The sequence below is a fragment of the Leopardus geoffroyi genome, chromosome D1, assembly GCF_018350155.1.
Source record: "Leopardus geoffroyi isolate Oge1 chromosome D1, O.geoffroyi_Oge1_pat1.0, whole genome shotgun sequence".
Classification (NCBI taxonomy): Eukaryota; Metazoa; Chordata; class Mammalia; order Carnivora; family Felidae; genus Leopardus; species Leopardus geoffroyi.
Genome location: NC_059329.1, coordinates 21,201,005 through 21,212,865, shown reverse-complemented (window position 1 = coordinate 21,212,865; position 11,861 = coordinate 21,201,005). Strand labels below are relative to the sequence as shown.

Genomic DNA, 11,861 nt, shown 5'->3' with positions numbered 1-11,861 from the left:
TCAGACAGTGTCTCTAGTTAGTCATGCAACAGGGAGTTTCTGTTTGTAATTACAATAATTTTATTGGCAACCTTCTTATTCTGTCTCTTTCTTATCACTTTGAAGGAGAGTTGAGTCTTCTCTCAATAATTTATTTTTACTTTTTGTAGGTTTCTCTTCACCATTTGCACACTTTCTTCTCCCCTTTTCCACTTAGCAGTAATATTAAGGAAGAAATTTATTATCTGTTTTTTTCTTTATCATTTTGAACTTTTATTTTTCTTTCTGGAAATAGAAGACTGGTCTACAAATGATCAAATCAAGGAACCATCAGGATGATATACTATCATTAAGGATGTCTTATCTGTCACTTGAGATTGGCAGCAGGAAATGGACAATGTGTCTCTACTCCCATCTTTCGAGCATTAACTAAACAAGAATGCGTCTCCTTTAAACCTGAGATGGAAGGTTCCATATAGACTGTCAAATATAAATGACTTTGCATCTGTAACACTGTGTCTTGCTTCCTTCCACAAAGGGTTTTCTTACGTTGCATGCTCATCCCTGCACATAACAGATTCTCAAAATATTTCTATTACATGGATTGGAAAGTAAAGCTTGGAGTGGCTAATGTCTTACAGTTCCCTCTTCTGAATGAAAAAGTCTAGACTAAATTCTTAGCCTTCTGATTTCAAGTCTATTACTCTCTGTAGTATACTTTGCTTCTACTTTATTGTATTACTTTTTGTTTCCATAACCATGGAAAATAAGAAAGCATTTCTAATTTGAAAATCGATTGTTATTTGTTCCAGGACGATACATTAATTTCTCTCAAGGTGGATATTGCTTTGTTTCATTTGTTTAGAAAAACAGTTTGATGAGATTTTTTTTCATTGGGAAAGGGGAGGCTTTGCAGGCAGGTACAGTTGGGAAATGATTGGCTTACATGGAATGTTACTTCTGCAAAATTAAGTAAAATGAATTTGGTGATGGGGATTGGGGAGTGCACCTTTCGTGAACACCAGGTATTTTATGGAAGTGATTAATCACAATATCGTGTACCTGAAATGAATATTATGTTGTATGTTAACTAACTGGAATTTAAATAAAAACTTAAAAAAATGAAATGAATTTGGGATGTTAGCAAGAAATTGTAATTCACAGAGCAACGTATGGGAAAGAAAGGAGCCCAGAACATTAATTAGGCCAGGGCTCAACAAGAAACATAGCCAATAAATCAGAGCTCTCTGTGTGGAGAGTGGTCATCAGGACTTAGAAACCACATTTCAATTTCAATTTTAACCCTGCTTGATACAGTGCTGTAAAAATAAAGTCCATAAACCTTCCATAAAATTTATAATGCACAATGAACATACATCAGTAGTGTTTGAGGAATGAAGGTGAAAAGGTATGGAACATTTGGGGAACCAGGGGGAGAGAGGGCATTTCAAAAGATAAAGCGGTGAGTAGTAATTAAAACTCAAATTGGGGAAAAGGAATCCAGAAAGCAAAATGATACATGATAAAATTCCATTCTTCTGACTCTCCTCTTCTTTCTGGAAGGCCCTAGCAACATTACAGAGAATACAGGATTTCTTTGGATAGGATAAAAGCTCAAGGTATTTGATATATAAAAAAAAGTTAACTTCCCCCACCCCTGGATTTGAGGAATGGGAACAACTAAATAACTCCTGGTTTTTGTTGGCTTCTATATACTACTTCTTATGAATTTAAGGTATAAAACTCTCAAGTTGTAGTTAGGAGAGCAGTGATAATTTGAAAGAAATTTTTGGTCAGTAGATCAAATTATGACAGTGTCTTTTCTGTAGTATGATGTTGAATTATTTTTCTTTTAAGAAAACAGGCAAAGAAGTTTTACTCTAAAACTCTTTGATCTTAACCAAGTGACATTTTTAAAAATATAACTTTAATAATGTTTTCAATTTTACTTGTTTTCCAATATCCACTTAAGATTTAGACATTGTAAAAGTTGGCAAGACTGGCATGTTGTCTTGTTTGGTTTTAGATGTTTAGTGTTGCTAAACTTTAATATATGTTTTACGTGACCACTCATATCACATCTCCTGACTGCAATATTAATATGCTTAATTTTTACTTAAGTTCTATTTATATAAAATGGTTGATCCAGGTCGGTATTTTCTTTTCTTTTCTTTTTTTCATTTATTTACTGTCCCTTTTGATAAAATTGTTCTCCTTATTGAGATTGAAGTGTATCTACATAAGTAAATATCTGTGCTCTTTGGGGATTTCTGTAGACATTGCAGAGGTGTGTTCACTCTGTTACATATGTTATCATATTTGATAAATTGAGGTGGCCCCAATTACATGTTAAACCTGGTCCTAATCTTTCATTTGAGAAGTCTCAATATACAAATGAAATTTGTTTCATTTTTAGAGAAAATAAACGTTCCTTCAAAATAGTTTCCAATTTTTTCAGATTATTTTTGAAAAATAACAAAAATTTAAATTTTTTTTTCAACGTTTATTTATTTTTGGGACAGAGAGAGACAGAGCATGAACGGGGGAGGGGCAGAGAGAGAGGGAGACACAGAATCGGAAACAGGCTCCAGGCTCCGAGCCATCAGCCCAGAGCCTGACGTGGGGCTCGAACTCACAGACCGCGAGATCGTGACCTGGCTGAAGTCGGATGCTTAACCGACTGCGCCACCCAGGCGCCCCAAAAATAACAAAAATTTAAATGAAGCTTGTAAAAGCTATGTTTGGCAAAGTTTCAAAGGTAGCAACTTAGCTGTAACTTTTAGCTAGCAACTCAAGCTCCATGTGTCTATTTGGACTTCTCTCAAAGGAAGGGAATCAAGTTAGGGTGTTTTTACATGTAAAACATGAAGTGTCATTAACAGTTTTAGCTCTTTTTGGGTTATCTGAATGGCACTAATGAGAGGGCATATATGTGTGTGTGTGTGTGTGTGTGTGTGTGTGTGTGTGTACATATATATACCTGTGTTGAAATTATACAGCTAAGAATTAAACAGGTAAGCTATGGGATTCGCCTGTGCCTGTGAACTAGGACAGAGTTGCTTCTAAGTCAGTGTGCACACTTTGAGTTTCTATGCTTAATGGAACATGGTCCTTCTAGTTAAAGAAAGTTCTCTGATTACATCTTAATTTTGTTTAGTGGACACTTTCTCTAAGCAAGCTGCTATTTCTGCTCAGGATCAAATTTGGAATGATCAGGGTGTACTGCAGTTGAGGGCTGATAAAACCCAGAAGTGAAAGGGGTTTTGAGTTCTATATTCCTTTAATTTCTGAACCCCAAATTTATAGATTTCCATCAGCCTTCTCTCTACACTGCCTTCCTACAAACACGCACACACACACACAAACACACACACACACACAGTCTTCAAGTCTTGTATTTTATGAGATCACTGCGTAACAACTAAGGCATGGGATGCAACTCACTTTTTTTTTAAGTTTTTTATTTGGGGTGCTTGGTGGCTCAGTTGGTTAAGCGTCTGACTCTTAATTTCAGTTCAGGTCATGGATTGAGCCCCACATTGGGCTCTGCACTGAGTCTCTCTCTCTCTCTCTCTCTCTCTCTCTCTCTGCTTAAGATTTTTCTCTCTCTTGGGGTACTTGGGTGGCTCAGCCAGTTAAGCTTCTGACTTCGGCTCAGGTCATGATCTCCAAGTTCATGATTTTGAGCCCCACATCCGGCTCTGTGCTGACAGCTCAGAGCCTGGAGCCTACCTCAGATTCTGTGTCTCCCTCTCTCTCTGCCCCTCCCCTGCTCATGCTCTCTCTCTCACAAATAGAAAGAAACATTAAAAAAAAGATTTTCTGTCTCTGCTCTTCCTCCCCACTCATGCTCTTTTTCTCTCTTCCTCTAAAATAAAACAAATAAAAATGAATAAGTTTTTTATTTAGATTCCAGTTAGATACATACAACGTTATATTAGTTTCAGATATACACTACAGTGGTTCAACACTTCCTTGCAATAACTGATGCTCATCACAAGTGCACTTCCTAATCCCTATCACTTACTTAACACATCACTCCACCCATCTCTCTGGTAGCCATCAGTTAATATGTTGTTGGATACGGTTTGCTAGTGTATTATTGAGAAATTTTGCATCTATTCTCATCAGGGATATTGGCCTGTTGTTCTCTTTTTTAGTGGTGCCTTTATCTGGTTTTGGTATCAGGGTAATGCTAGCCTCATAGAATGAATTTGAAAGTTTTCCTTCCTTTTCCATATTTTGGGATAGTTTAAGAAAGATAGTATTAACTCCTCTTTAAATGTTTGGTTGAATCTGTCCATGAAGCCACCTGGCCCAGGACTTTTGTTTGTCAGGAGTTTTTTGATTACTGATTCAATTTCTTTGGTGGTTATGGGTCTGTTCAAGTTTTCAATTTCTACCTGTTTCAGTTTTGGTAGTTTTTATGTTTCTAGGAGTTTATCCATTTCTTCTAGGCTGTCAAATTTGTTGGCATATAATTTTTCATAATATTCTCTTATCATCCTTTGTATTTATTGGTTATTTCTCCTCTTTCATCTGTGATTTTATTTATTTGAGTCCTTTTGTTTTTCTCAATAAGTCTGGCTAGAGGTTTATCAATTTTATTGATTTGTTTTTTTTAAGAACCAACTTCCAGTTTCATTGAGTTATTGTTTTTCTTAGTTTTCATATTATTTATTTTGCTCTAATCTTTATTATTTCCTTGCTTCTGCTAGTTTTAGATCTTGTTTGTTGTTCTTTTTCTACCTCCTTTGGGTGTCAGGTTAGGTTGTTTATTTGAGATTTTCCTTGCTTCTTGAGGTAGGCTTGTACTGCTTTAAACTTCCCTCTTAGAACAAGTTTTGTTGCATCCAAAGGTTTTGGATCATTGTGTTTTCATTTGTTTCCATCTATTTTTAATTTCTTCTTTTATTTCCTGGTTGAGCCATTCATTGTTTAGTAGGATGTTCTTTATTTTTAATGCTTATTTACTTATTTTGAGAGAGAGCAAGAGCGTGCATGTACAAACGGGGTGTGGGGGGGGGGCAGAAAGGGAGGGAAAGAATCCCAAGCAGGCCCATGCTCAATGCAGAGCCCAATGAGGGACTCAATCTCATGAGCTGTGAGATCATGACCTGAGCCAAAATCAAGAGTTGGACACTTAACCAACTGATCTATTGAGGACCCCCAGTAGGATGTTCTTTAAGCTTCATGTATTTTGTGGTCTTTCCAGACTTTTTTCTTGTGGTGGACTTCTAGTTTCATAGCATTGTGGTCAGAAAAGGCTCATAGTATGACTTTGATCTTGAATTTGTTGAAGATTGTTTTGTGGGCTAATATGTAATCTATTCTGGAGAATCTTTTGTGTGCACTTGAAAATAAAGTGTATTCTGCTGTTTTAGGATGGAATGTTCTGAATATATCTGTTAAGTCCATTTGGTCCAGTGTGACATTCAAAGTGATTGTTTACTTGTCGATTTTCAGTTTAGATGTTCTGTCCATTGATGTAAGTGGAGAAGAAAAGATCGTTTTAGACATTGCTTGCAGAGATGTGAATTATTACAGTTTTTGGGAAAAACCATCTGATATAATTAAAAGACAACATTCTGGGAATGTATCCCATTGAAATAAAAGCACTCGTATATAAAGATGAATGCACGATGATTATCTTACCATTGCTGTTGATGGTAAAAGAATGGAAAAATTATGGATTTCTATGAATGTGGTATGGTTGGATAAGTTATGATTTGCCCAAACATAGAACTTTGGAGCGATTTTGATGAAGTATTATTAAATGACAAAGGCAAGAGGTAAAAAAAAAAACTATGTAGTTTGGAATCAGTTGTAAAGCCCCTATAAACCTATTTGGATACATCAGCAATTAGGAAAATAAGGGAAGATGTTCCAGTAAGTTACAAACATGAATAACTGGGTGTGATGGCTGAAGGAGTCTAAGACAAGAAAGAGAGTGCTAAGAAAAAGGAACAGGAAGTGATGTGTCTAAAAGCTACAAAGAATGCATTATATGGTCATGAATGCCATAATGTTAATCATATATATGTGTGGGAGGATATATATATATATATATAGATATATATATAGATATATATGTGTGTGTGTGTGTGTGTGAAATTTTTATAGGTATTTAAAATATTATTAGCTATGGGTTAGCAGTTGTACCTAATAGCCAAAGAAGCACTAGGAGAAAGAAGAGAGAAAAGGTCTCTACCTTATTTGTCCCAGAAGAATGTGCAATTTTGAGTAGAATATTGAGCTTCCAAAGACACCAGGGTATAAGCATCTTCATCTTTGTACAAACAGTTTCATAAATCTGTCTTTCCCAAAGGGTTTGAGCTATGGAGAGCCTCCTGGGAAAGCCTCTAAACCAAATCCCTGAGACCTCCAAGCTAGAATAAGATCACATATGTGATGTTTCCAGTTTATTATGTTGAAACAGAGAATGCTGTTTATATTACTTTTTTTGTAGTTTAATGATCACCTCTGGGCAAAATAATTATTAAAAATAGTGATCTTTATCTGAATAACTCTCAGAGCGAGTCAAAGACTGAGATTTATAAATGCTCTGAGCCCTTCCACACAAATGGAGGAGGAAGTGTTTGGCTCAGCTGTATTACCCCCCAGAGCAGCAGAACTTTCCTATTAGAGATCAGTGTTGGAAAGGAAACCACAGGAAGTTCTGATGTCACTAGGCAAAGAACAGTGAGCATTGAATCCTTTATCTTTTTATGTCTTTCAAAATCCAGAACCATAGAAAGTAATACGCTTTTCTGCTTTTACCAGCTCTGGCCCTGGGTGCAGATGATTACAGGGTCTGCATGGGAAGAAAGTAAAGATTAGAAGTTGTGCTGAGATTATGGGGTTTGCAGTGTCTCCAATCCTTCTGCCTCTTAGAGAATTTCTTATGATGGAAACCCAGGTTCCGTTCCTGACTTAATTACTTTCTTGCTGTGTGTGCTTGTGAAATCAAAGAGTCTCTGTGAGTCTGTTTTCCCAACTCTACTATGGGCATGTGCTCCTGATTTCTACCCAACACAGTGTCCAGTCTGGATCCGTGGCCAGCACAGGTAGCTGAAGTGTGGTGATTAAAGATTAACAAGGACAAACTGGAATAAAGTAAAGGGATAAAAAGTGTTAGTGACAAACTGAAGCAGAGAAAGGATGAGAAATTTCTGCACTTCTTCCCCTTTTGAAATATTTCTCCCAGTGTTACCTGAAACTATGTTGATGCCTCCCATACACTTGTCTTTCTTGCGTGAGCGAAGCCATATGCAACTCCCTCTAGAATAGTGAAATCTCAGCAGAATCTGTTGGCCCAGGGTAGACTGGGCATGGGATTGCATAGGAAATGTGGGTTCTGCCTCGAATATGATTCTACTCTCCTATCTTTCAGATCCTACCAGAAGAGAATGGATATGGGAAACAGTTCCTTAGTCACTGAGTTTTTCCTTGTGGGTTTAACCAAATATTCAGAGATCCAGCTGCCTCTGTTCTTTCTTTTCCTAGGAATCTACATTGTCACTGTGGCAGGAAACCTGGGCTTGGTCACTCTAATTGGACTGAATTCTCACCTTCACACCCCCATGTACTATTTCCTCTTTAATTTATCCTTTATTGACCTGTGTTACTCTTCTGTCATTACCCCAAAACTGCTGGTAAACTTTGTGTCAAAGCTGAACACCATCTCCTATGCAGGATGCATGACTCAGCTCTTTTTCTACTGTTTCTTTGTCAGTGCAGAGTGTTACGTGTTGACAGTAATGGCCTATGATCGCTATGTGGCCATTTGCAAGCCCTTGTTATACACGGTCACCATGTCCCCTCAGGTCTGTTCTCTGCTGGCTGTGATTGTATATGTGGGGGCGTTTATTGGTGCCTGGGCCCACACAGGATGCATGCTCAGGTTGACCTTCTGTGATGCCAACACCATCAACCACTACATGTGTGACATCCTCCCCCTTCTGGAGCTCTCCTGCACAAACACTCACATCAATGAACTGGTCGTTCTCATTGTTGTGGGCTTTGATGTGGGTGTGCCCAGCCTCACTATCATTATCTCTTACTCTTTTATCCTCACCAGCATCCTTCGCATCCATTCCACTGAAGGAAGGTCCAAAGCTTTTAGCACTTGTAGCTCACATATAATTGTTGTTTCTGTTTTCTTTGGGTCGGGGGCATTCATGTATCTTCATCCTTCTTCTGTTTTGTCCATGGACCAGGGGAAAGTGTCCACTGTGTTCTATACTATTGTGGTGCCTATGCTCAATCCTCTGATCTATAGCTTCAGGAACAAGGAGGTTAAGGTTGCCCTGAAAAAAAGCTTGAATAGAAACATATTTTCCTGAGCTGAAGCAGTATTAAGTATTATAAGAGAATACAGCTTTATTTTTAAATTGCTTTTGTTCCTCTATAGAGTTTTTTTTCCATGTAGAAAGAAATGCGGTATAATAGAAAGAGTGTTGGACTTGGAATTAGAATGCCCAAGTCAAAAATTCTGCAAAATAGGGGTATCTTATTACTTTATAGGGTTATTGGGATGAATAAGCTAATGCAAATGAACGTTTGTGGTGTAGTGTGAGGGGCTTAATACCATGTTCTCTCCTCTCCTTCTCCTTTCTGTTCTTCCTCCCTCTTCTTTTTCCTTCCCAGTGTTTTCCTCCTGTACTTTAGAGGGAACATTCACAGACTTTCTTCTCTTCCTGTGATCTCTGTCACCATGAATACTCAATTGCTCAAACTTCAAGCTAGTGTCCTCCTTGATTCCTCTCTCTTTGCTTTTCCTCCATCCCCAATTTATGAGGTGCTGACAATTCTTGTTCTCCTCATGGCACCATCATTTCTCATCTGGACACCAGCCTCCTGACTAGCCCCTTCCTCTCTTGTCTTTTAGCCTCGAAATTCATTCTCCCAATGACAACCAGCATGCTCTTTCCATACTTCCAATAAGATCTCATTTACCTTAGTTTACTCTTTTCACTGCAATTGTCTTCAGTATAAAACAAAGCTCCACATTATGTCAAACAAGGATCACCTCTCCGGCCTGATTTTCTGCCACTGTAACTCCCTCCTCCCTGCCTTTTTTCTGTTAGTCTACTGGAGTCACACTTAACTCTCCCAAGTTTAATAAATTCTCATTCATTTACACACTTTCCCACAAGCCATTCTGTCACCCTGGAACACCCTCATGCACCCTCTGTGTTGCTCAGCCTGCCCATCCTTCAGGTATGAAGTTATTCAGAACCTCTAGGAAGTCTTTTCTGGACAGAAAGGCAGGGTTAGATGACTTTCAGATATACATTGGTACCATTCTGTGCCTACCCTTTTGAGGTACAGGTCCCATTGTACTACATGTTTTTTCCCCCTTTAAATGTACAATCTGATTCTATTTATTTAGTTATAAGAAAACTTTAAGAAACTCATTTGCAGGAAAATTTTCAGTTAACTACAAGGGAGTATGGTATGTAAGAAAGACATATATTTATCCAAGTTGAATTCATTAAAACGTTAAGAAAATCATTTGAGAAGTTATAGAGTATTTAGGGGATTTCTCTTGTTTTCCTTTGCTTACCTTTCCTTGAAAATACACTTTTGCTCATGCTTCCTCCATGGTTGGTTGGTTGGTTATTTATTTATTTATTTATTTAGCACACTTTCATTACTTGTTTCCAATCCTCTTTGTTTTCTGTTCATGCTTCAGATATCAGCTGAAGGGAAACAGCCATCTCACCCATCTTACAAAGTTTAAATTCTCTGTTTTGTATTTCCTAGAGTAGACTCGTCAGGCCTGCCACAATTTTCATATGCTTTTGTAATTGCCCGATTATATGTCATCCCTGTGAAGAAAGGCACCATGTGTATTTATTCTCTGTTACACCTCCAGTGCTTAGCAGAGTATCTAGCATACTTAGCAAAGGCTCAGCAAGTAATGGCAGAATAAATGAATGCTTGCTATAGGACTTTACATTTTGAGTCAAAAAGAGGGGGTGTTTGGGGAGAAGAGTCACTCAAAGAATGGTTAATACGTCTCCCTCCTAGAATGAGTTTTGTCATAATTTGCTTTCACATTGCCTTTCTTTTCCATCTTCTCTTAAAGCACAGTGATGGAAAACAGAGATTTATTTAGTTTTGTATAGATGGTTGTGTGTATTCATGAATTGGGGGAAGGAACACATGAGTTGGGCAGATTTCTAAGAGCGAAGTAGAGTTAGCTCACAGTTTCTGGTGTCAGACTACCTGGGTTTTAATTTCAGCTCTGTTATTTGCTCATTGTGTTACTTTTACTAATAAAAGGAACTTTTTCAGAGTTTCCTCAACTCTAAAATGAGAAAAATAACAGTATTTACTTAAAAGAATTGTTGTGAAGTTTGTTATCTATGTGCTTGGGATTCAAGCTATAGTAAATGGGATATAGTTCAGGATTTGCCACCATATGGTAATGCCATTTCACTTCAGAAACTCAGATTAGTAACCTGCAAAATAAGAGGCTTGGCTGGATTATGCTAAGTGCTCCGGCTATTTAAAAAATCTTGTGATAATTATGTCTCAGTTATTGACTTATATACCAACAAGGTTGAACTGGATTAATGATTCACAACTTGGGTGGCTGTCAGAATCATTCAGGAAACATTTAAAATTCTGATCTCCTGGTTCCATAAGACCTACCTACTCAATCAGAATATATCTGTGATCAGGGTTCAGGAATATGAACTTTTAAAATTCTTTTCAAGTGATTATGATATTGTGTAGATACATGGTGATTTGGAACTTTCCACTAGTAACATTTTGTGATTCTAAAACTGTCTCTGGACAGGGGAATATGTGGCACTTATAAACTTTACTGGACAGGAGATTTTGTGGTGTCAGGAAAGTTAATTAAATATTTCAAGAAGAAAAAAAGGTTCAGAAGTGTTCATTATTGTTCAGAGGTTGGGAGAAGTAAGAATCAGGTCATGTCCTTTATATTGAGAATTTACAAACTTGGCAAGAGAAGTTTATGGAAATGGTAGAAGCAGAAACCCAATTGCATTTGGTTAAAGAATAGAGGGAAAGAAGGAAGTAGAATATGCTTATCTTACTCACTTAAAACGTATTAGAATAATAGATCAGTGGGAAAACAGAAAACTCAGAAATAATCTCATGTACATATAAGTATTTAGAATATGATGAAAATAGTATTTCAAATCAGTAAGGAAATGTAGAGTTTTAATAAATAGTGGTAGAACAATGTATTTCCTATTTAGAAAAAAATAGACTTAGATATATACATTAGTCCACATACCAAAATAAATTCTATGCGTCCTAAAAAATTGAAAGTAAAAAATTTTAACTATAAAAGATCTAAAGAAGATATATGTGAATAATCATGTAATCTTAAGGTAAAAGCAGAAGAAACCATAAAAAAAACTTTTTTAACCCAATAGTGAAAACTTCTGTAAATATAACAATAACATGTAAAAGATATTAACTTTCACCTCCTGCTGTATGGTCAACTAGTTAGATATTCTGGAGGACCCCATTCCTACAAAGTGACTAGATCATGCATAAAATATAATACAACTTTTATATATGGTAGATATCATATAAAACCATTATTAACCCCCTTTTGTAAGTGAGGAAAGGGTGGAACAGAGAGCTTAACTAACAGTGCATGATTAGGCATCTAGTAAGGAGTGCACTCAACTTTGAACCCAAGATGTCTGGCTCCAGACCCTGCTATTTACCACTTTCCTATACTGAAGATTTTATAAAACATGAAAGGAGAAAAAGTAAGCAATATATTTCATGGCTTAAATACCTAAAAAGTATAACCCTTAAGAATACTAGGACATTAAACATAAAATTCTTTGTAGCAGTGATCTCTAGGGAGAGCAGAGGGGTAAGAA

At 36.9% G+C, this 11,861-nt stretch overlaps 1 protein-coding gene across 1 annotated transcript; it reads left to right on the top strand.

Annotated features, from left to right (window-relative positions):
* The first annotated feature begins 7,385 nt into the window (after positions 1-7,385).
* LOC123600849 (olfactory receptor 145-like) lies at positions 7,386-8,324 on the top strand. Its single transcript, XM_045483279.1, has one exon. It carries the CDS (start codon positions 7,389-7,391, stop codon positions 8,322-8,324), a length of 936 nt encoding a protein of 311 aa, XP_045339235.1. The 5' UTR covers positions 7,386-7,388.
* Positions 8,325-11,861: the final 3,537 nt, after the last annotated feature.